Genomic DNA, 21990 nt, shown 5'->3' on the forward strand with positions numbered 1-21990 from the left:
GTTATAGCCTAACAATTTGTATTTACCTACACATATCAGAATATTAACATACACAAACAAACCTTGTTCATGATATCACATACAATTAATAGTATTAATCTAAACTTGTAAAATATTCTTAATGTAGGAACACATCATATTTTTTTATAATTTTAATTATTTTATAATCTATCTTTTATGTGTAGGCAAATACGAGTTACGTGTAGATGAATATTATTTATATGTAGGTGAAAATAAAATGAACTAGTAAGCTATGTAGGTGAATACGATATATGTGTAGGTAAATATTAGTTATGTGTTGGTGAAAAATAAAAGAAACAAAATTAGTGTAGGAGAAAATAAGTTGTGTTGATAAATACGAATTACATTTTGATCAAAATAAAAATAACTAACAATTTGTATAATTGCATATGAACTATGTGTAAATTATTGTGTTACTTGTGTAGGTGATCAATTTAATACAATTCACCTACATATACATTTTTTTTATATATATGTAATAGATAATTCAAATTTGTAACTTTCTATAATAATTAATGTGAAAAATATATTAGGAGTAATTAGAGGAATTAATGCATAAAACAAATCAGAGATAATCAATGGATGAGATCGACTTCTCGCTATAATATCACTTCACGCATGATCCATCCCCTATATATATATATATATTATGAATCAAAGAATAGAATAGATTATCATAAAGACAAGTATAATATCTTAGAAGCTATTAATTATTACAAGTGACCAATAATAGAAATATAAAATATAGTTTTTGAAAAATGTTTATATGATATATGGGTTATATGCATGTGGTAGGTAGGTAGGTAGGTAGGTAGGTAGGTAGGTAGGGTACGATGTAATATACATGCCACTTTCCTATTGTCGATATTAAATTAGAAAAGTGTATAGTTTTAAATAATTCATTACATAGGATTCGACGATTCGTGGAAAGATTTTAAAATTAACCCACTATCATTTTGGTTGTTTAAAATTGCAAACATATGTACTTATATATTACACACCTTTGATTTGATTTGGTTTAAATGTATTCAACCTTAAGACTCGTTAGTAATCTTGGTTCATAATCTTCAACGTTATACACAATCAACGAGATGATCAAAGCCGTTAATCTTGGAGGCTGGCTAGTTGCTGAAGGATGGATGAAACCTTCTCTCTTTGATTCCATCCCAAACAAAGAGTTCTTGGTATGTTTTTGATTCAATTTATGTACTTTGTTTATTTGTTAACGTTTGATCAATTGTTTTCTTTTTCATATATGAATGATCATCACCAGGACGGAACCGAACTTCAGTTTAAATCGAAAACAACCAGAAAGTTCCTTGCTGCAGAGCTCGGTGGAGGCAAAAACATCGTTGCAAACCGTTCATCTGCTTCTGCCTGGGAAACATTTCGGGTAATTTCCAACTCAAAGGAGCAAAGAAATTATCATTGAGAATATTTAAAGAGAACTCCTATACTACTCAATGATGAATACATGTAATGAGTTGATTTTGTAGGGAATCCTAAATTTGAAAGGCATTGTCATTTGTCAAAATTTTGAAGTAGCAAACTTTAAGAAAAATGCTAAAACTATAGTTATAAATAAAAACATAAATTAATGTGAGCATTCGCATTTACGCGTTCCGCATTGGAAAAGACACTTCAGGATATATCTTACAATTGGGAAAAACCTATGGTAAAATTGAACCCAGAACTCTAGTTGATGGAATTCGGGTCTTATAGTTGGGTCATACCGCCTTTGATTGTTTGCCACATGGTATATATGTTCATCCAGACCAATATGGCCATTGCTTATGGCTTTGTAACAGCACTCGTAGGGCAATTATTAATTTTTTTATTTTCTTTTTGCATTGTGTCACTCTACCTAGATACCCATGACCCATGTAACATTATGCTAACTCTAGCTCTAGGAAAGTGTTTCAATTTCATTCAGTTCTAGCCGAATGGCAACGCTTTTACGACTAAATGAGGTTGCCAAAAGCATTTTCAAATTGTGAAGATAGTTATTTCTTAGTTAGCAAGTTGGTTTAATTGGTTTGGTACAGTTGTGGAGGACCAGTGAGACCAAGTTTCACTTGCGGGTGTTCAACAAACAATTTCTAGGACTTGACTCAACAGGAATCAATTTGGTCGCTACCTCAAACGATTATCAAACATCTGGTGTTTTTGAGATTATTAGAAAATCCGATGATCCAAATCGTGTTCGGATTAAAGCACCAAATGGGTCTTTCTTGCAGGTTCCTTTGCCACCAATTTGTATTTCTTTAATTCTTTGTAATGAGGATTAATTGTTCTAAAGTAAGTTTTACTGACTCATTTTCGTGTCGATTATTTGAATGATTTCAGGCGAAGACTGAAGATCTCGTGACGGCGGATTCTAAAGGAGATGGGCAATGGGGTGACAACGATCCTTCAGTTTTTGAGATGACAATAGTCCAAAGTCAAAAATTCCGAGGAGAGTTCCAAGTGACTAACGGTTATGGTCCTTTAAAAGCACCACAAATCATGAAAGTATAGTCTTCTTTTCCTTTCTTTTTTAGGTTACTTTTATTTCAATGGGGCCACCAACCAATTTTACAGGTTCCATGACACAAATTCATGTCGCTTTTACTGAATTTATCTATTTAACCCATTTATTTTATATTTTAAACTGTTTTATGTCATAAATTAACACGTAATTACATTATATACATAATTATAAAATTGTAATAATATAATGGTTCTAACTTCTAATGTCTAATATGACAAAAACTCATTAAAAAATTTAAGTTAAACGGGTTGAATTCATGTCAACCGTGAATATTCGTGTCGTGTTCAGGTTCATATGTCAGACAAAAATTCCATGCCATGTCATGTCAAATTTTGAGTTCATGTCGGACTACACCCACGAACACGACCGCTTGACACTCCTATGTTAAGATATGAGTTCACTTTGCATTTTCATTCAGGATCATTTATAGTAGAAAATGATTTTAACTTCATCGCAACGAGCGGATTAAACGCGGTCAGAATTCCAGTGGGATGGTGGACCGCAAGTGATCCAACACCACCGGAGCCTTATGTAGGAGGATCATTGCAATACCTTGATAAGGCATTCTTATGGGCAAAGTATGCATATGTTCTTTTGTTTCAAATAGTCAATATATATATATATATATATATATATATATTCTTGATGAAACCTATCTAGTAAGTTATATATATTGTATTTCATCATTTCTGTGCATAGAAAATATAACCTGAAGGTGATATTGGATCTGCACGCCGTTCCGGGCTCCCAAAATGGTTTCGAGCATAGCTCTACTAGGGACGGTTCAATTGAGTGGGGCCAAACAGAAGAAACTATACAAGAAACAGTTCGTGTCATTGAGTTCTTTACAGCTAGGTACGCAGACAATCCAAGCTTATACGCAGTTGAGCTTATAAATGAGCCTCATGCATCAGGAGTCTCGCTAAACGTACTAACCAAGTACTATGAGGATGGCTATAAAGCTGTACAAAAGCATTCTCCCAATGCCTTTGTGGTGCTATCAAACCGACTTGGCGGCGATTCAAAAGAACTTTTTCCTGTTGCAAGTGGAATGACCAATGTTGTTATTGATGTTCATTACTACAATCTATATTCGGACATTTTCGATACTATGAATGTGGAACAAAACATTGATTTCCTTAAAACGACCCGTTCTAATGAGCTACAAGCTATTACAACATCAAACGGACCACTAACGTTTGTGGGTATATACGTATCTCCAACTTCCTTATGATGCATTACAATTTTGATGCCAGGGGGAGTGATATCCTAAACTTTTATTTGTGTAGGTGAATGGGTAACCGAGTGGCAAGTAAGAGGAGCTACTAAAGAAGAATACCAGAGGTTTTCGAAGGCTCAACTAGAAGTGTTTGGACGTGCAAGTTTTGGGTGGGCCTATAGGTCGCTTAAAAATGTGAACGGCAATTGGAGTATGGAATGGATGATAAAGAATGGTTATATTATCCTTTAGAAATGCATCAATATTGTCATTTGATCGTTTAAAGTTTACTTTTCATAAGATGAAGTTTACGATACTATTGCCGTTTGTCATGTGTCGGTTCGGTTGTAATGTTTGTAATGTTTCATACTCCAAATTCCATATTTAAAATTCAACTCGCTTACACATCCGAAGACATCCATTTTAAATACATTCAAAGTTAATGTATTAGACATTATTATTATTATTACTATATAACAAACAATAAGTTTGGTGTCGCAAGTGTCTTATTGGGCCACTTGGCGGCATCGAACTGGTCCGTCAATTTTGTTTTTGTTTTTTAGTTTAGTCACCATAATCAATGTAATGAAAACCGACTGAACGCCAATTTTTTTAGTTCCGGTATCATAACAAGCATGACGGAAACCGACCGAATTCATGTAGACTCACCGCCTCAACGCCCGCGATCGACAACGATCGGGTTTTACCAGCGCTCGAGTTTTACTGACCGACGCCACCACATTGGTCCACCTCAATGTTTGTAATTTTTTTGTTTTATTTTTTGTTTTAATTCCGGTACAATAATAATGTACGTCATCAAAACCGACCGAATTCGCGTCGACTTACCGGCTCAACACTTGGGTTTTACCACCGTCAGAGTTTTATCGACCTGCCCGGCTCAATGCGCGCCGGGTAAAAAACTAGTTAAAATAAATAATAAACAAAAAGTTAGGCAATCTAAATCGTAAGAATAAAAAAACTAAAATGTAATGTTCTAGTGCTTCACACTTTTCACAACACTAACTAGAACAATTTAAAAGGATAACAGTTCACACCTCATAGAGATTCAAAAGAACAAATATTTATTAAAAAAAGAAAAAATTAATTAGGCTGGCAGCCAATTATGAACAACAAATTAAGCATTATTAAGTTATATAACAAATATTTATTCAAAAGTTAATGTTTGAAAAATGCGTCTATATATTCAATTCGTGCTTAACTACACGTGTAAGCAACCTACTACATATGTAATGTGAGCTAAACCACCTCAAAATATGTAATGTTTAAGTTGATATTGTTAATATAGAACATGGCCCGAACCCAATAAATCAGCCCCCAAATTAGCAAACCAAGTGTTACTTTTGGTTTGGCTTTAACTATAAACAAAAAAATAGGAAATTGGAAATCTAAAAACAGGTCGGGTTAGACCAGTTTACATCATGACCACTATACGTCTATTCTTAAACACATAAAAGTTCTTTAATATCCACAAAAAAACTACTTGGTTGACTCGGTGATGCAAGTTTCGAATAATATGTTAACCTACTTTCTTGCAAGTTTTGGTTGATGTACATGAAGATCCAATCTACTATGACACACGATTAGTAGGTTATTATTTTTTTTAAATATTTTGTTCTCATACAAACTTGTAATCTACTTTCTTTGTGGTGTATTGAACCACTTTCAATTATATGATATATAGTTATTTTTTTGCTAAGTATCTTTATGGGATTTTAGTAAGTATAGCTATCGTTCATGTTACTGAATTGTGTAACGTCACATTTCTGTATTAATATTCCCGTTCACCGGACGGGTAAAATACTAGTTCTTAGGATGGCAGACTTTTTGATTTAGTGGTTAAAAGTTTTACAATTTTGTAAGGGTGTCAACTTTTTCTTTAGGGTGTCAATTATTGCCAAAATGGTCCAACCGTGCCCACTGGTCTCGCAACTTGCATTTTACAATTTATGAATCACCTTTTGTTAGGTTCCTCCCCACTACAATATTTTCATTTTAATACATTTTTCTCCTACACTTTTGTACAGCTAAACTTTTTATTTCTTTTTTATTTATTAATGTATAAGATTGTAAGTCAAATGTATTTAGAGATGAATATCCTAGGGTGTTTAGTCGAGTTTGTTTTATAACTAGGACTTTTGGATAATAAGTGCAATAAGAAAGAACACCACAAAGTGAGGAAAATCCATTGTTGCTGAAAGACGAACTTGTTGCCGTGTAGGATTGTTTGGTATTAATGATTTACCTCTCACATGATGGATTGGAATCTAGGACCGATTAAGGGACTCAAAAGCTATACAAGATTCAGAAATGACATTGTAAAGCATAGAATTGATTACAATATTTCTTGAATGAAGACAATAATAATTTAGGGAAGACTGGAAGAGATGTAAGAACCCCCACATAAAGGTTCAATCTTCTTACAACTTATTATTGATACACCGTTGTCAATTCGACAACCAATACGAACATTTTTTGTGATGCAGTTGATTAATATTTAAGGGATTATATTCAGGCCAACCTGACGAATAAAAGAGGGTTATAAATGACTTCGATTTAAAGTGGGCATAAATTTTAAATGTTCAAATGATATTCTGGTACGTTGCTAAAGGTTAATATAACCATTTTTTATCATCCAATCCATACTCCAATGGTTATTCACATTCTTTAGTGACCAATAAGCCCATCCAAAGCTTGCACGTCCAAACACATCTAGTTGAGCCTTTGAAAACCTCTGGTATTCTTCTTTAGTAGCTCCTCTAACTTGCCACTCGGCCACCCACTCTCCTACAAAAGTTAGCGGTCCATTTGATGTTGTGATGGCTTGTAGTTCATTTGAACGATTCGTTTGAACGAAATCAATGTTTTGTTCAACGGTCATATCATCAAAAATGCTTGAAAACAAATTGTAGTAATGAACATCAATAACAACATTCGTCATTCCACTCGCAACAGGAAAGAGTTCTTTAGAATCACCACCAAGTCGATTTGATAGAATCACAAAGGCATCGGGAGCATGCTTTCGTACGACTTTATAGCCAGCTTCATAATACTTCGTCAGTATGCTTAGTGACACCCCATTTGCATTAGGCTCATTTATGAGCTCAACTGCATATAAGCTTGGATTGTTCGCGTACCTAGAAGTAAAGAACTCAATGACACGAACCGTTTCTTGTATAGTTTCTTCCGTTTGGCCCCATTCAATAAAACCATCACGAGATGAGCTATGCTCGAAACCATTTTGGGAGCCTGGAGCAGCATGTAGATCCAATATCACCTTCAAGTTATATTTCCTATATACATAAATGTTCAAATGCAAAATTGTATTACTTATTATATTGCTTTCATAAATAAAAATATATGCTTGAAGAAAAAGAATATATGCATACTTTGCCCATAAGAAGGCCATATCAAGGTATTGCAATGATCCTCCTACATAAGGCTTCGGTGGTGTTGGATCACTAGCGGTCCACCATCCAACTGGGATTCTTACGGCGTTTAATCCACTTGTTGCGATAAACTTGAAATCATTTTCTACTATGAATGTGCTCCAGTGATTCTGAATGAAACCACAAATTAAACTCACGGTTTGACATTTAGGAAATTTTGTTTTAAGTATGATAAAGTAAAAAAGGTCAAAACATTAAACTTTTAGAATGTACAAAAAGTTTAAAAGGAATTTGGTTTTCATAAACCGTCTGCAAAAAAAAAGTTACAAGGTAAACTGTCGTTTAATCTGTGTAACCTGCATTTTACAAAGCATACACGTTGTATTAAACCTAAACCCCGTTAGAAAGTAGTTTTACTTTCGTATATTTGACTTTGAAGGCATCAAATGATGTCTTGTTAAACTCATGTTCATTTTTTAACGGTCGTCCCCATTGAAGGATTAGGTCAACACATGTCGGGGTTGGAGTACCGGGCTATCCTTAAGTACCGGCTAATGATCCCTATGTTTCCGATTGATGAGCCTTGCCCAGTTTGCCGCAAAGTCTGTTTGGATTCCTTTGGGGACCATGCGGTGCATTGCAAAGAATTGCCTGGTTTTAAATACATAAATGATTTGGTTAGGGATGTTCTGTGTGATGTTCTTAAACGGGCAGGGATCTCTGCTAAAAAGGAGGCCCCTGTTAACTTTCTTACAGATCCGCTCGAAGAGAGGTCCACGTTACGACCAGCTGATATTCTTGTGTTTGGGTGGTCAGGGTGGAAACACGCTTGTGTGGACCTTACATGAGTGTCTTCTCTTATCGGGCTTAGGGACCGCGGATTTGTTGTGGGTCAGGCTGCGTTGAAGGCCGAATCGGGCAAAGTTGTCAAACACGAAAAAACCTGTTTAGAAAATCAACATGTATTTCTTCCCTTTGTGTTTGATACATTTGGGTTTCTGGCCCCGAAGGCTGTGAATTTTCTAAACAGAGTTCAGCGTGTCGTACATAGTACTTTTTCGTCTCCTACGACCCAACGCTTTGTTTTTAGTAGAATTGGTTTTGCAATTTAAAAGGGGTTGCGGCGCAGCTCGTTACCCGTTTGTCTGCCAATTTATTATAATCGTTTTGATTTTAATAAGAACCAGCAAAGATAATGATAATGAGAAGTAAATGCTCTAGTTGATGACCCTATTAAAATAAATGTGACCCATAAAATTTTAAAATAAATACATATTTTGTAAATAAGTAATTAGTTGTGCCATGTGTCACGATGATGCGATCCCAAGACTCCTTTTTTACAGTTTCTCATATTTCACCACATTGTATATGTAATAAACATAATATATTAAATATCATATATTATGTGAGATACTTAAATTGTTAGTAGGTAACCTATACATAATTTCAATCGTATCTTATTTTAAAACTAGATTTTATCCTCCGTATTACGGGAGTTGTTTTACATTATTTGTTTTTAATATTTATATATGTATATTTTGGATTTTAATTTTATTTATTGTAAGAAAGTTAATAATTAGTGTACTTGAGTTTTGATGATAAAATGGTTTCACAAATAAATGATATGTTATAATCCGGTTTAAAAACTATCTGAGTTTGGTGATACCCATTACCTGTTTATTTTCTTTATTATAAAGTTTTTCTTTATTATAAATAGTATCTTTTTTAAATAAAAAAGAATATTAATTTTTAGTATATTCATATTTATAGGATTTTCATATCAAATATTTTATGAGATTAATTTTTAATATAATGAGATGTTATAACCCATTTAAGAGCTATTTGGGTTTGGTGAGACCTTTAGCCGCGAATTCGGGTCAAATGCGCGAGAAACCTTCATTTACAAATAAAGCAATCTGATGGCTTGAGAGAATGGTTGTTTTACATTTTTCGTTTTTTAATATTTATTTTTTGGATTTTAATTTTCTTTATTGTAAGAAAGTTAATAATATACTTAGGGTTTGATGATGAAAGAGTTTCATAAATAAATAATATATTATAACCCGTTTTGAAAGCTATCTGGATTTTGTGATCCATGACCCGCTTATGTTTTTTATTATAAAATTGTTTATTAATGATAAGTAATATTTTTTTTTAAATTAGATATTAAATTTTAGTATATCCCTATTTTATAAGATTTTCATATCAAATAATTGATAAGATTAATTTTTAATTTAATGAGATGTTATAACCCGTTTAAGAGCTATTTGGTTTTGGTAAGACCTATACCCATGAATTTGAGTTAAATAAATGAGAGACTTTCATTTAAAAACCAAACAATCTGGTGACTTTCATAAAAGGGGGGAGCGACCATATTCCGACACGTAGGATTTTAGGGTTTTCGTATATATATATATATTATAGATGTGGTCTTATAATTTATCATTACTGATTTTTTAATATTTTATTCAACCTCTGGTATGGGATAGAGAGGGGTTTATAACCCAAGAGTAACCTAACAGGTAAACAGATGTTTTGACACCTAAGAAACTTTGACTGAACTAAAATCATAGAGTCAACGGTCAAAGCCTTTGACGTTTAGAATGTCTAAAAGTTAAAGTGGTATTGATTTATATATCTGACTTGGAAGGCATCAATGAATCCATGATGACTTTCTTGTCATAAGCTACTTCATTTTTCGTGCATCGTAATTGGCTGGTGACCCTATTAAAATAAATGTAACCCGCAAATTTAATAAAATATATTCAAATAAGTAGCATCATACTTTCATGATTTGTGGGGCTTTTAATGGGCCGTAGCCATGAGTCACTTGGTATTCTCCTTGCAATCTTTGAGCTATTGTCAGCTCAAACACCGAAGGATCATCATCTCTCCATTGCCCGTCTCCTTTCGAATCGGCCGTCACCACATCTTCTGTTTTCGCCTACAATTCATACAAACCACACGAAAATGAGTCGGTAAAACTTACGTGCTTTTAATAATTAAAGAAACGTAAACTTGTGACAAAAGAACCTGCAAGTAAAACCCATTTGGGGCTAAAATCCGAACACGATTCGAATCATCAGATTTTCTAATAATCTGGAACACGCCCGACGTTTGATAATTATTTGAAACGGCGACCAAATTGATCCCTGTTGAGTCAAGTCCTAGAAACTGTTTGTTAAACACCCGCATGTGAAAACTGGTCTCATTGATCCTCCACAACTGTACCAAACAAATTAAATCAACTGTATAACCAAGAAAAAAAAAACATTTTCTCAACTTCAAGATGCATTATTAAACTTTTGCAACCACATTTTAGTCGCTAAAGCACCGAATGAAATTACCCGAAAAGTTTCCCAGCCGGAGGCAGATGAACGGTTTGCGACGATGATTGTACCTCCACCGAGCTCTGCAGCAAGGTATTTCCCTATCGTTTTGGATTTAAACTGAAGTGCAGCCCCATCCTATTGATGATCAATTCATATGTAATTTTTTTTAAGTATAACATTTAATTAACCAAGCAGCAATAAAAAAAGTTAAATATTTATGCGTCTGTTTAACTTGTTTCCATGTTTAACTCACATAAAAACAAGTTAAACAGACGCAGAAGAAAAAAACTGCTTAACATGTTGTAACATGCACGCGAAAACATGTTAACCGGATGCAGACTTAATTGCGCGCGCGTAAATAAGGTAAATTGGAAACAAACCAAGAAATCTTTGTTTGGGATGGAATCAAAGAGAGAAGGTTTCATCCAGCCTTCAGTAACTAGCCAGCCTCCAAGATTAACGGCTCTGATCTTCTGGTGGTTTGTGTTCAACGTTCGTCCATCGGAGATTATGAATAAAGCAAACAGAGAAACAATCCCCAATAGCTGCCTTTTTGAAATTGGTGTTTTCATTGACTTTTTCTTTAGTTTGAAGGTACACCTGTGCTCACAATCGAGGGTGTGTATATATAGGAGCATGGTTGGTTAAAGGTGCATTTGTGTTCACAAGTCGATCATGACCCCACAAATAAAAATAAATGTTTGCAATTATAAATAAGAAAAATGAGGCTATGTCCTATTGATAAAATATAACAATAACATAACAATGAACATGGACTTTGAATGTAAATATTGTATTGATATTAAGAATTTGTAAGAATATTATTTAAGAACGGCTTAATTGGTTTTACATTAGGAGATAATTTAAATATTAAATTTCCTGACTCATCCAAGCACCATATAAGCACTCGATCCAAGTTATGGTTATAAAATGTTAATAAAATATGTTAAATTCTGGCATAAACCTGTATATTATATCCTATTAAAGTCGACAGCAATCCAGACGAGAATTGGTCAGCTTCTAGATCGAACCTTTGACCACCTTTGATTGTGCAATGAATTGATAAATATTGGACTTCTCTTCAACCCGTAAGAATAAATATGCCAAAAGACTGCTCAATAATTTACTTTCATAATATACCAAAAGACTATTCAATGACCTTCCTAACATGTTTCTCTAGTAAGTTACTTTCATAAGTACCATGTTCTATCAGTTACGAAGGAAACCAGTTATTATAAATTCCTCACAGATTAAGTAATTAAATTCTTTATTCACAAGAATATGATTTTATAAGAAAGGTTTGGTCACACAACCTTTTTTTTTAAATCATTTTCTTACAAATAAAGAATTTATTAATTACATAATTTGTGACGTTTTTTATTTGGTTTAGTAAAAAAATTATTTAGTCTAACATTTTTTGAATCTTTTTTTTTCTAAAAAGAAAACCATTTTAAAAAATTCCAATGGTGGAATATGACAAGGGTGATTTGACTTTATATATATATATATATATATATATATATAGGAGGTGGGGTATGACGAGTAGAAATGGAATGTACGTTTAGTTTAACCCTTAGAAAACTTTGATAGAAACTTAAACATGGTCAATATCGAGTTGAAATCAACTTGTTATTCGTTGTATGCTTATTTTATACGTTCATGCTGCATAAAAGTTTTCCCACCAAGAGCTAGTTACTCGAGGAATTTACTGGGTATGATTGTTGTCATGCTAGATATAAATATTCAGATTCGGTAATCGCCACCAATCCTATGATCGGATATTGATATTACGTTAAATCAATATTGAAGTTCCAAAACAATATAAAAAAAAGGTTGCATGATACTCTTCCCTATTTCATGGAGCAAGCTTCCATTTTATATTCGTCATGATTGACAACAAACATATACAATAATAATAAACAGGTGCCATTTTCGATCTCATTGTTGCTAACTCACAATGAATCTGGAAACAATTACAACTAGAGAGATTATCATTCTCTTAATTCCATGGCCTCTAATTTTCATCTTTATCCGAATGATTATTAATCGCAATTCTTCAAAATATTATCCTCCACTTCCACCAGGTCCATATCCATGGCCAATCATCGGCAACATTTTCCAAATCGGAAGAAAGAATCCTCATGTTCGTCTTTGCAAGATGTCCGAACTGTACGGACCACTCATTTCACTTCGAATTGGTCAGCGAGTCCTTGTTGTGGCGTCATCATCAGTCGCAGCTTCAGAGATTCTCAGAACTCATGATGATGTTCTTTCGGGTCGAGATGTATCTCGACTACTTCAAGACAAGAAACCAACTGTGCACAACATGAATCTGGTTTTCACGTCAGAATGCGACGATAATTGGAGATTTTTACGTAACATTTACAAGACGGAGCTTTTGTCAGGTAGGGGTGTGCATGAGTCTATTTGGGTCGGTTTTGGGCTTAAACTAGGGCCACAGTTTCGGATTCTCTTTTGTATGGGTTGGGTTAATTAATTAGGTTATGGGGTGGTTTTTGGCTTTACCTTTGGGCTTAAAATATTTGTGCCTAGAAAAAACCGATACAAAATAATGAATTTGAGTGTTAAATCTTTGGTCTAAATTTCAGTTAAGACTTAAGAATCTAACCCATCTGTTAATGAATTCGAGCATGAAGTTTTGAATCCAAAATAATGAATGTGGGTTATAAATCCATTAACAAACATTCTAACAAGTTCGGTTTTACATTTTGATTTTGTTCGGTGCGATATATATGGTTTGGTTTGGTTTAGTTTTGGAGCGAGACAAACCAAGCCGTAATTTTGGCCTTTAAAAGAAAAAAAAAAGACAAAGAAGTGTTATTAATTAGTTTGGATTAGTTATTTGGTTCGGTTCAACTCGGTTTCACTCAACTCGGTTTTCTTGTTTTTTAGTTTTGATTCGTTTTTTACTCACCCTTATTTTCAGGCAAAGCATTGGAATCTGGTGCAACAATGAGAGAGAAAAATGTGATAGAGATGGTTAAGTATTTAGCTTCAAAAGAAGGTGAAGATATAGTCATAAAAGATGTTATGTTTGTAACTGCCATGAACATTTTAGGTAATGCATCGTTATCAATCGACTTAGTCGATTATGAAGGAAATGGTATGGGTAAAGGAGTCATGGATGCTGTAAGAAGACTTGTTATGATGATTGCAAAGCCACAGTTACCAGACATGTTTCCAATATTGGGTCCATGGGATTTACAGGGTTGGTATAAACAGGTTATGCATATTATAGAACATGACCTAGGATCTGTTTGGGAAGATAGTATTCTAAAGAAACGAAGCCGCGGCAATTTTGGTTCTAGCCCTAAAGATTTCGCTGATATTTTGATCGAAAAAGGGTTTTTGAATCAACAGATCAATGCTTTAATGGAGGTTTCACTGTTTCTTCTCTAAACCTTTTAATTTGTAGTTATGAGTGGAAGCATGAAATTATGAAAGATGCAATAAGTTAATAATTATGGAGTGAAAATGATGTATATATTGAATGCCTAAATATTAAATCAGTCTCTTATATAGGATTTAAAAATTTGATATGTATTGATAAATCTACGAAATTGATAATAACTTATAACTAATCAAATTTTGGACATAAATAGACGCCAAAATAAAGTTAATCAGAGATTTATGTGTCGTGCGCTAAATGATAGATTTAGAAAATGCTAAATTTGGGGGAAAGCTCCCGTGTTTTAATCAGAGTCTTTAAGCGATGAAATTCAGGTCTGACAGCTGGTAAAACCGCTTATGGCCATTTGAAACATGATCTAGCTTATCTTGACCTTTCGTCCACTGCTTATGGGCCCCATAACTTCACTTGTAACCCAAGTAGTGCTATTTTTATGTTTGGCCTTTTCTATCATGTTTTCCTCTGTTTAGTTGGTTCAAGTAGAAGCTTGCTAACTCTTAGATTAACTTTGTATCAAAATCTTTTCATTTGTTTAATTTCAGGAGCTATTTTCAGCGGGAACTGAAACGACAAGTTTAACAATAGAATGGTTCGTTGCAGAGCTTCTCAAAAACAAAGAAGCCATGCAGAAGGTTAGGGATGAAGTTATGGAACAAATTAACGGGAATGTAGTAAAAGAGTCGGATCTTGTTCGTCTTCCTTTCTTAGAAGCTTGCTTTAAGGAAACATTGAGATTGCACCCTGCAGGACCGCTTCTAATACCGCGTAAAGCTATTTAAACATGTGAGGTAATGGGATACACCGTTCCAAAAGATAGTCAAATATTAGTTAATGTTTGGGCAATCAATCGTGATCCTAAGATCTGGGACGATCCTTTGAGATTCAAACCAGAAAGATTTATCGGATCGAATGTGAGTTACAAAGGGAATGACTTTGGATACCTACCGTTTGGGTCAGGAAGAAGAATGTGTCCTGGAGAAACAATGGCTTCCAAGTTGATTCTCTTGACAGTTGCTTCTTTGATCTTCAACTTTGATTGGTACATCCCAGGTAACATAAGCCCCATGGAAATTAACATGGATGAGGAGATGGATATTGCAATGTACAAGAAGGAGCCATTGCATGTAATCTTCAAGCTCAATAATGGACACTTCAAGAATTGACATCATGGATTGGGTTTATATCATTTAGATGTAACTAAATTAAAATGCTTCTATGTAATTGTAATCAAATAAGATAATAAGATACCATGACTATCTTTTATAGTGGAAACCTTATTGAAGATTAAGGATGGATATTATCTTATACCGAGTGCAATACGCATGCTTATAAAAGTTTACTTTTGGTAAACTTTGATATTCTTTAACATTTGCCACATATGCATAATGATCTCTCTATATGTTTTTAAGTGAATTATGAATCATTGATTTTCATCGTTTAAACTTTATGCCTTAAAACGGCGAACTCTATTACTGAGTTGCAATTTTCGCATCAAACACACAAATGAAACAAATACTACCGCCTATGTTTTACATTTTTTTTGTTTGAAGATATGTTTATTGATGACACATGATAAAAGAAAAATGATACAAAAGTGGTATTTCACATATGATTTTAGCTAAGATGAATGTAAATAAAGAGAAACTTATAGACAAAAGTAAATTTGTACAAACAGGGCTGGGCCGACCCATATGCGGGGTGTGCAACTGCACAGAGTCCACTTCTACGGGGAGCCATAGCTCTTAACAAAACTTATATATTATAATATATAAATTTATTTTAAAACAAAAGCACACAAAATAACTCTCTAGTACAATGAAAAAATTAAGAATGATTGAGCTTGACCATGAAACCAAAGGTTCCGAGTTCAATTGCTAGGGCTGGCTGAGTGGCGCCCTTTTTAAACAATATAAGTCTCTTCATGTTTTGTATGAACCCCTTTTGCAGAGTGACTTTTTATACTCGTCTCCTGCTTAAAATTTTTTAAAATTCTTGAAGACCCAGGTTATAACCATAGTTTTTCTTAAAATTAATTATTTTTGTGTTTTTTTTCTTCAGTTTTTTTCTTTTTCGAACGGCAAAGAATCTCACATGTAAACCTATATTTTCAGTGCTATGTCTAAGGTCGACTTCTCAACCGTCGTGAGACCGTACTCTTTGTTGCGTGGGAACCAGATAGAATTCGTAAACCCTCGCCCCCTGTCGGGTTCAAACCCGGGATTAAAGCCATGATTCGTCTCTTCACCCAGATATCCTTCGAACTGGCCCAATTAAATATTGAAAACGTGTCACCAGTAAAGAAGGACATACGTCTTACCACTAGACTAACTTCTCACGATAAATATTAATTCATTAGTTACTTACGGGTTAGACACTTAAATAATAATAATAATAATAATAAAATAGTTACGGATCAGAATAATCAGATGCATTATTAAAGGGCCCAATACGTGCTTTCTGAGTCTTCTGTATTTTATTCACCTACACTGACAGCTGCATGTTCATTTCCCTTTGACGACAGTGGTCTTGACAGATTTCACATTTGGACCTCTTATTTTCCACTATATACTAAACTAGCCTAACTACAATATCGCAGTTAATGATTCCAATTACGATTTCTATAGGTTCTATTTGTTCAGGTTACCTAAGAACAACTCCAACTTTTAGTTGAATACTATAGAAGGAAGTAAAAGTCATAATAATGTTTTATGTTTGAAGAAAATATTAATGATTAATGATATATTAATATTTAAGCATTAACTAGTGAGATTTTAGACATATTACATGTCTCATCTAACAAAAGTACTTTAAAACATTTGATAAACAGACCTTGTCCCTCTATACATGTGTATTTATAAATTTTTCTTTGTTAGTTCGTTACAAGGTAGTGATTCAGTAACAAGATTTATATCATATATCATCTAAAACTTTTACAATCTTGGATTTATTGTAAGCTAGAAAGTTTTAGATAGAACTGCTAACTATGTTTTGAGAGAAAAAAAACAAATTTAACTGACTAGTTTAATTGTTTAACGATTTTGTTTCGACGGTTTTCTGCATCTAGACAAACTTACAGCCCCGTTTAGTGAAAAGAGAAGCCCACCAATCGATGCTACCCCTGTTCAGTGAGAACGGAAGGGACACTTTTCAAACGAACAAATGTAAACCCAAACAAACAAATGGTTACCGCAATGAATAAAAGAATACTAGAATGATTGAATCACCTCCTTAATCATCCCACATGCCTTTGATAGCCTCGTTCAGTGAAAACAAAAGCCCATCAGTCACTAATTGCCCCAAACGAACCAATGGAAACCACAACCAGTAAAAGAAGACAAAAATGATGGACTCGCCTCCTTAATCATCCCACAAGTACTTGATATCCTCGTTCAGTGAAAAAAAACCCACGAGTCGCTTCTAACCCCATTTGAACATTTGAAAACAAAAGCATCGCTTTTCAAACGAACAAATGTAAGCCCAAAGGAACGAACGAAAACCACAACGAGTAAAACAAGACTAGAATGAAGGGCTCGCTTCCTTAATCATCCCACGAGTCTCTAATATCCCCATTTAGTGAAAATTAAATCCCACCAGTCGCTGCTAGCCCCGTTTAGTGAAAACATAAGTGACATTTTTCAAACGAGCAAATGGAACCACAAACTAACAAATGGAAACCACAACTATAAAAAGAAGACTAGATTGCGGAAATCACCCCCTTAATCATGCCACGAGTCACTGATAGCCCGGTTTAGTGAAAACAAAAGCCCACGAGTCACTGCTAGTCCCATTCAGTGAAAACAGAAGCGACACTTTTCAAACGAACAAATGTAAGCCCAAACGAATAAATGGTTACCACAATGAGTAAAAGAAGACTAGAATGATGGATTAGCCTCCTTAATAATCCCACGAGTCCTTGATAGCCCCATTAAGTGAAAACAAAAGCCCACCAGTCGCAGTTAGCCGCGTCCAATGATAACAGAAGCGACACTTTTTTAAACGAACAAATGGAAGCCCAAACGAACGAATGAAGACCACAATGAGTAAAAGAAGACTAGATTGAAGAACTTGCCTCCTTAATCATCCCATGAGTCTCTCATATCCCCGTTTAGTGAAAATTAGATCCCACCAGCCGTTGCTAGCTCCGGCTAGTGAAAACAGAAGCGACACGTTTTCAAACGAACGAATATAAGCACAAACGAACAAATGGAAACCACAACTAGAAAAAGAAGAATAGATTGAGGTAATCACCCCCATAATCATGCAAAGAGTCACTGATAGCCCGGTTTAGTGAAAATAAAAGCCCACGAGTCGCTGCTAGACCTATTCAGTGAAAATAGAAGTGACATTTTCAAATGAACAAATGTATGCCAAACAAACAAATGGTTACCACAATGAGTAAAAGAAGACGAGAATGATGGATTCGTCTCTTTAATTATCTCACGAGTCCTTGATAAACCCGTTCAATGAAAACAAAAGGCCACGAGTTGTTGCTAGACGCGTTCGGTAAAAACAGAAACGCCACTTTTCAAACGAACAAATGGAAGCTCAAACGAACGAATGGAGACCAAAATGAGTAAAAGAAAACTAGAATGTAGGACCCACCTCCTTAATCGTCCCACATGTCCCTGATAATCCCGCTTAGTGAAAATTAAATCCAACCAGTTGCTGCTAGCCATGTGCAATAAAAAGTGAAGCGACAATTTTTTCAAATGAACAAGTGAAAACATAAAAAGAACAAATGGAAACCACAATTAGAAAAATGAAGACTAGATTGAGGGAATCACCCCTTTATAATGCCACAATTCACTATTAGTCCCTTGTCCCTCTCGACATATTTATTTGTCAAATTTTTCTATGTTAATTTGTTACAAGTTGTGATTTGATTACAAGATTTATATCATATATCATCTAAAACTTTAATAATCTTTTATTTGTTAAAAGAAAGTTTCAGGTTGAACTGCTAACTAAAGTTATAGAAAAAGACAAACTAAATTGGCCAGTTTGATTGATTGATGATTCTGTTTAGACGGTTTAGTGGTTTTGACAAAATATTGAGAACTTTAATAAATATTATATATATGCATAAATTTATATTCTTAAGAAACTAAAATAACCGGTTCAGTTAACACAATTGGTTTCAAGTTTCCAATCATAAACCAAACAGTAATCCGTCAAATCATTAAAACAAACCGTATGCATTTTAAACCGTACAAACGCTCGACTTTCTTCGTTTGGTACGGTTTTAGGGTTTATAAACACCCTTAAGTTGAGTTACAAACTTAGAGAATCAAATAGAATGCTTGCTAAATTGTAAACTTACAAAAAGTGTAAGGACCAATCTTCAAAACCTATTACTTTATTCAAAACCTCTTTTATCACATATCCTTTTCTTCTTTCTTCTTGTCTTCTTCATCACCTCCCTCACTTGTGGTTTCTCTCTGTCACACACAGCAATGGCGAGAATGATGTTTATGTTAGCACTATGCGTGCTACTTAGCGCCGGCCGTTCCGTTTACAAGGCAAAGTTTACTGCGATACTTGCCGTGCCGGTTTTGAGACCTCCGCCACCACTTACATTCCACGTAACCTTCAATCTTCTTTTTCCTTTTGCAACAGTTACACAAATACCGCACACTTATACCTTTTTACATGTTCTTTTTGCTAAATTTGTTAACAAAATTGGTAGATCTGTGTGAATGAAGCTGTATGATGTTTAGTTCTTTGTAGATCTGAACTTTGAGTAACAGTATTACCAATTTGTTGGATAATATTGTGGATTTTAAGATCTAGATCCTGCTTAGGCCTCGCTCGTTAAACCTGATAAATAATAATAATAATAATAATAATAATAATAATAATAATAATAATAATTCACCCATTGTTTCATCCCTTGAAATGTACCACTACCGCATCGATGGCCGAAAGATGGTACACCACTCAAAAACCGGTATGCTAGGGTGCAAAAGGACGTAAATGGCAACACCACTCAGGTCGTCTTGGCTACCATCATCATTAATAACAGTCAAGTGTTTCGCTGCCCTAGTTTTGGTAAATAAGGACGGATGGGCCGCGACGAGGGCCTATGGATTGCCACAGTCTGAACAAAGCAACTGTGAAAAACTGGTTTCCTTTTTCTTTAATCGAAGACTTGTTGGACGAGTTGGGGGGACAAAGGTGCTCCCCGAACTCAAGTTATGCCCCGGCTATCATTAGGTCCTGGAAGAACGTTGTTTGAATGTCTTCGGGGCACATCCGAACCTAGTGATAGCCGGAACTTAGGTTGAGATTGGAGAATATTGTAGCCTTTACTTAACTCATCCAATAAGTCTTCGATCAAGGGAACTAGAAACTTGTTTTCCTTGTGGTTTCTTTCAATCGATGGTAGTCCATATACTCCATACACATCCGCTATTGTCAGTCTTTATTATTCTCTACAAAACCTATGGTGGCGAAAAAACTTCGGCTTTTGCTAATGATGTTGGCGGCCAGGAACTCTTGAGTGTTGTTCTCGATTACATCCTTTTACACCATAGGATATCCTAACAGGGTTTATGAATGATGTACCATCTTTCAAAACAATTCAGTGATTGAAACGTCTTGTAGATGGCAAGTAAGAATTTGTGCAAAATGATCAAACACAAAGCAGTTTAAAGTTGCTTATTTAGTTGTTCGTTGCAAACCATGTATTTTAAAAACGCAATAATTAACTTGCATTGGTTGCTGCATTGTAGGTGCTAAGGTTAGGGTTGAATGCAAGGACAAAGAACAAAAGGTACTTTACACCATGGAGGGAACAACCGACTTGACGGGAACATACCACATTCTAGTCAACGAGGACCATGGAGATGAAATGTGTGATGTTGTCCTAGTCAGCAGCCCAATGGGTGACTGCATGACAGCTGACCCAGGTCGTGATAGGGCCCGTGTGGTGCTCACGAGCTACAATGGCATTGCATCGGACACACGTTTTGCCAATGCTATGGGGTTCATGAAGGATGAGATCTTGTCGGGTTGCACCACACTTCTTCAATCACTTATAGGATTAGTGGTTGTTACATAGTTTGGAAGCTGAGTCAGAACATGAGTCGAAACTCGAATGTAATATGTTTATTTATTTGTTGTTATCGACTTAATATGTTATGAGTAGTATGCAAACCGATTATTTTCATCAAGTCATCAACTTTAATCTAGTAGGTTTTAGAGTGATTTGAGAAATGTTGCAATTATGAGCTAACAGCGTTATATAATTACATAATGTTATATTATCTAGTAAAGGTGAGGTGAAAACAGATTAACCAAAACCAAAATAGGTGACAAAACAAACCAATCGAATTGATCCAAACTAGTTACTGATGGTTCGTTTTTTCTCTTTTACTGAATCCGAAAATTACATTTTGGTTACCGCCCTGAACTTGTTTAAATATTGTTTATTGGATTTATGCACAAAACTTGTATTCAGGACATAAGTTTTAAGCTCTAATTTATTAACAAGCTGTTTACAAATACCTTTTTTCTAAAAGTTTCAAGCCCATTTCACTATTCCGCACCAATTTTTATTCGGGCTCAAATGCAAAAACAAAAAACCCGAAAACCCAAAAACTGAAATTTTGTTTTGTTTCAATTTGAGCTCAAAACCGACTCACTCGAACACAAATTTATTTTATTATACATATAAAATAGATTATTAATATGTGTCAATGTAGTTATTAGTTTTAGAAAATGTTTAGATATATATAGGTTACCAAAGTAAGTTAACAAAATGGGGATGTGGCTCAGATGGTAGAGCGCTAGCTTAGCATGCGAGAGGTACGGGGATCGATACCCCGCATCTCCAACAATTAAGTTACTATTTTGAGAATGATCGATTTAGCAAAGAAGATATTAGATCATCATATCATTGTTTATGGGTGATGAACCGATGGTTTGACCTAGGATACTGGCCGCTAAATAAGATATTAGATCATCATATCATTGTTTATGGGTGATGAACCGATGGTTTGACCTAGGATACTGGCTGGCCCGTCAAGTTTCTTAAAATCTCTTAGTTCAGC

The 21990-nt window shown here is 34.6% G+C and overlaps 2 protein-coding genes and 2 pseudogenes across 3 annotated transcripts; 3 read left to right on the forward strand and 1 right to left on the reverse strand.

Annotated features, from left to right (window-relative positions):
- Window positions 1–1112: 1112 nt before the first annotated feature.
- On the forward strand, window positions 1113–4100 carry LOC143619890 (putative glucan 1,3-beta-glucosidase A). The gene is made up of 7 exons (XM_077091711.1): window positions 1113–1205; window positions 1295–1414; window positions 2067–2258; window positions 2368–2532; window positions 2948–3129; window positions 3251–3756; window positions 3841–4100. The coding sequence occupies exons 1-7, from the start codon at window positions 1113–1115 to the stop codon at window positions 4020–4022; spliced, it is 1440 nt and encodes a 479-aa protein (XP_076947826.1). The 3' UTR covers window positions 4023–4100.
- Window positions 4101–6235: 2135 nt separating this feature from the next.
- LOC143619891 (putative glucan 1,3-beta-glucosidase A) lies at window positions 6236–11083 on the reverse strand. Its single transcript, XM_077091712.1, has 6 exons — window positions 10890–11083; window positions 10525–10644; window positions 10211–10402; window positions 9963–10121; window positions 7178–7347; window positions 6236–7081 (listed from the first exon to the last, which is right to left on the reverse strand). Exons 1-6 carry the CDS (start codon window positions 11079–11081, stop codon window positions 6394–6396), a joined length of 1521 nt encoding a protein of 506 aa, XP_076947827.1. The 5' UTR covers window positions 11082–11083; the 3' UTR covers window positions 6236–6393.
- A 1360-nt stretch (window positions 11084–12443) lies between these two features.
- Window positions 12444–15102, forward strand: LOC143620059 (putative (S)-N-methylcoclaurine 3'-hydroxylase isozyme 2 pseudogene; annotated as a pseudogene).
- A 4290-nt stretch (window positions 15103–19392) lies between these two features.
- LOC143620060 (pollen-specific protein C13-like) lies at window positions 19393–20999 on the forward strand (annotated as a pseudogene). Its single transcript, XR_013151284.1, has 2 exons — window positions 19393–19521; window positions 20671–20999. The product of XR_013151284.1 is annotated as a pollen-specific protein C13-like (transcript).
- Window positions 21000–21990: the final 991 nt, after the last annotated feature.

Source organism: Bidens hawaiensis, unplaced genomic scaffold, assembly GCF_021521415.1.
Source record: "Bidens hawaiensis isolate Kalapana, Puna unplaced genomic scaffold, B.hawaiensis_p1.1 tig00002525_1, whole genome shotgun sequence".
In the NCBI taxonomy this organism is placed as follows: Eukaryota; Viridiplantae; Streptophyta; class Magnoliopsida; order Asterales; family Asteraceae; genus Bidens; species Bidens hawaiensis.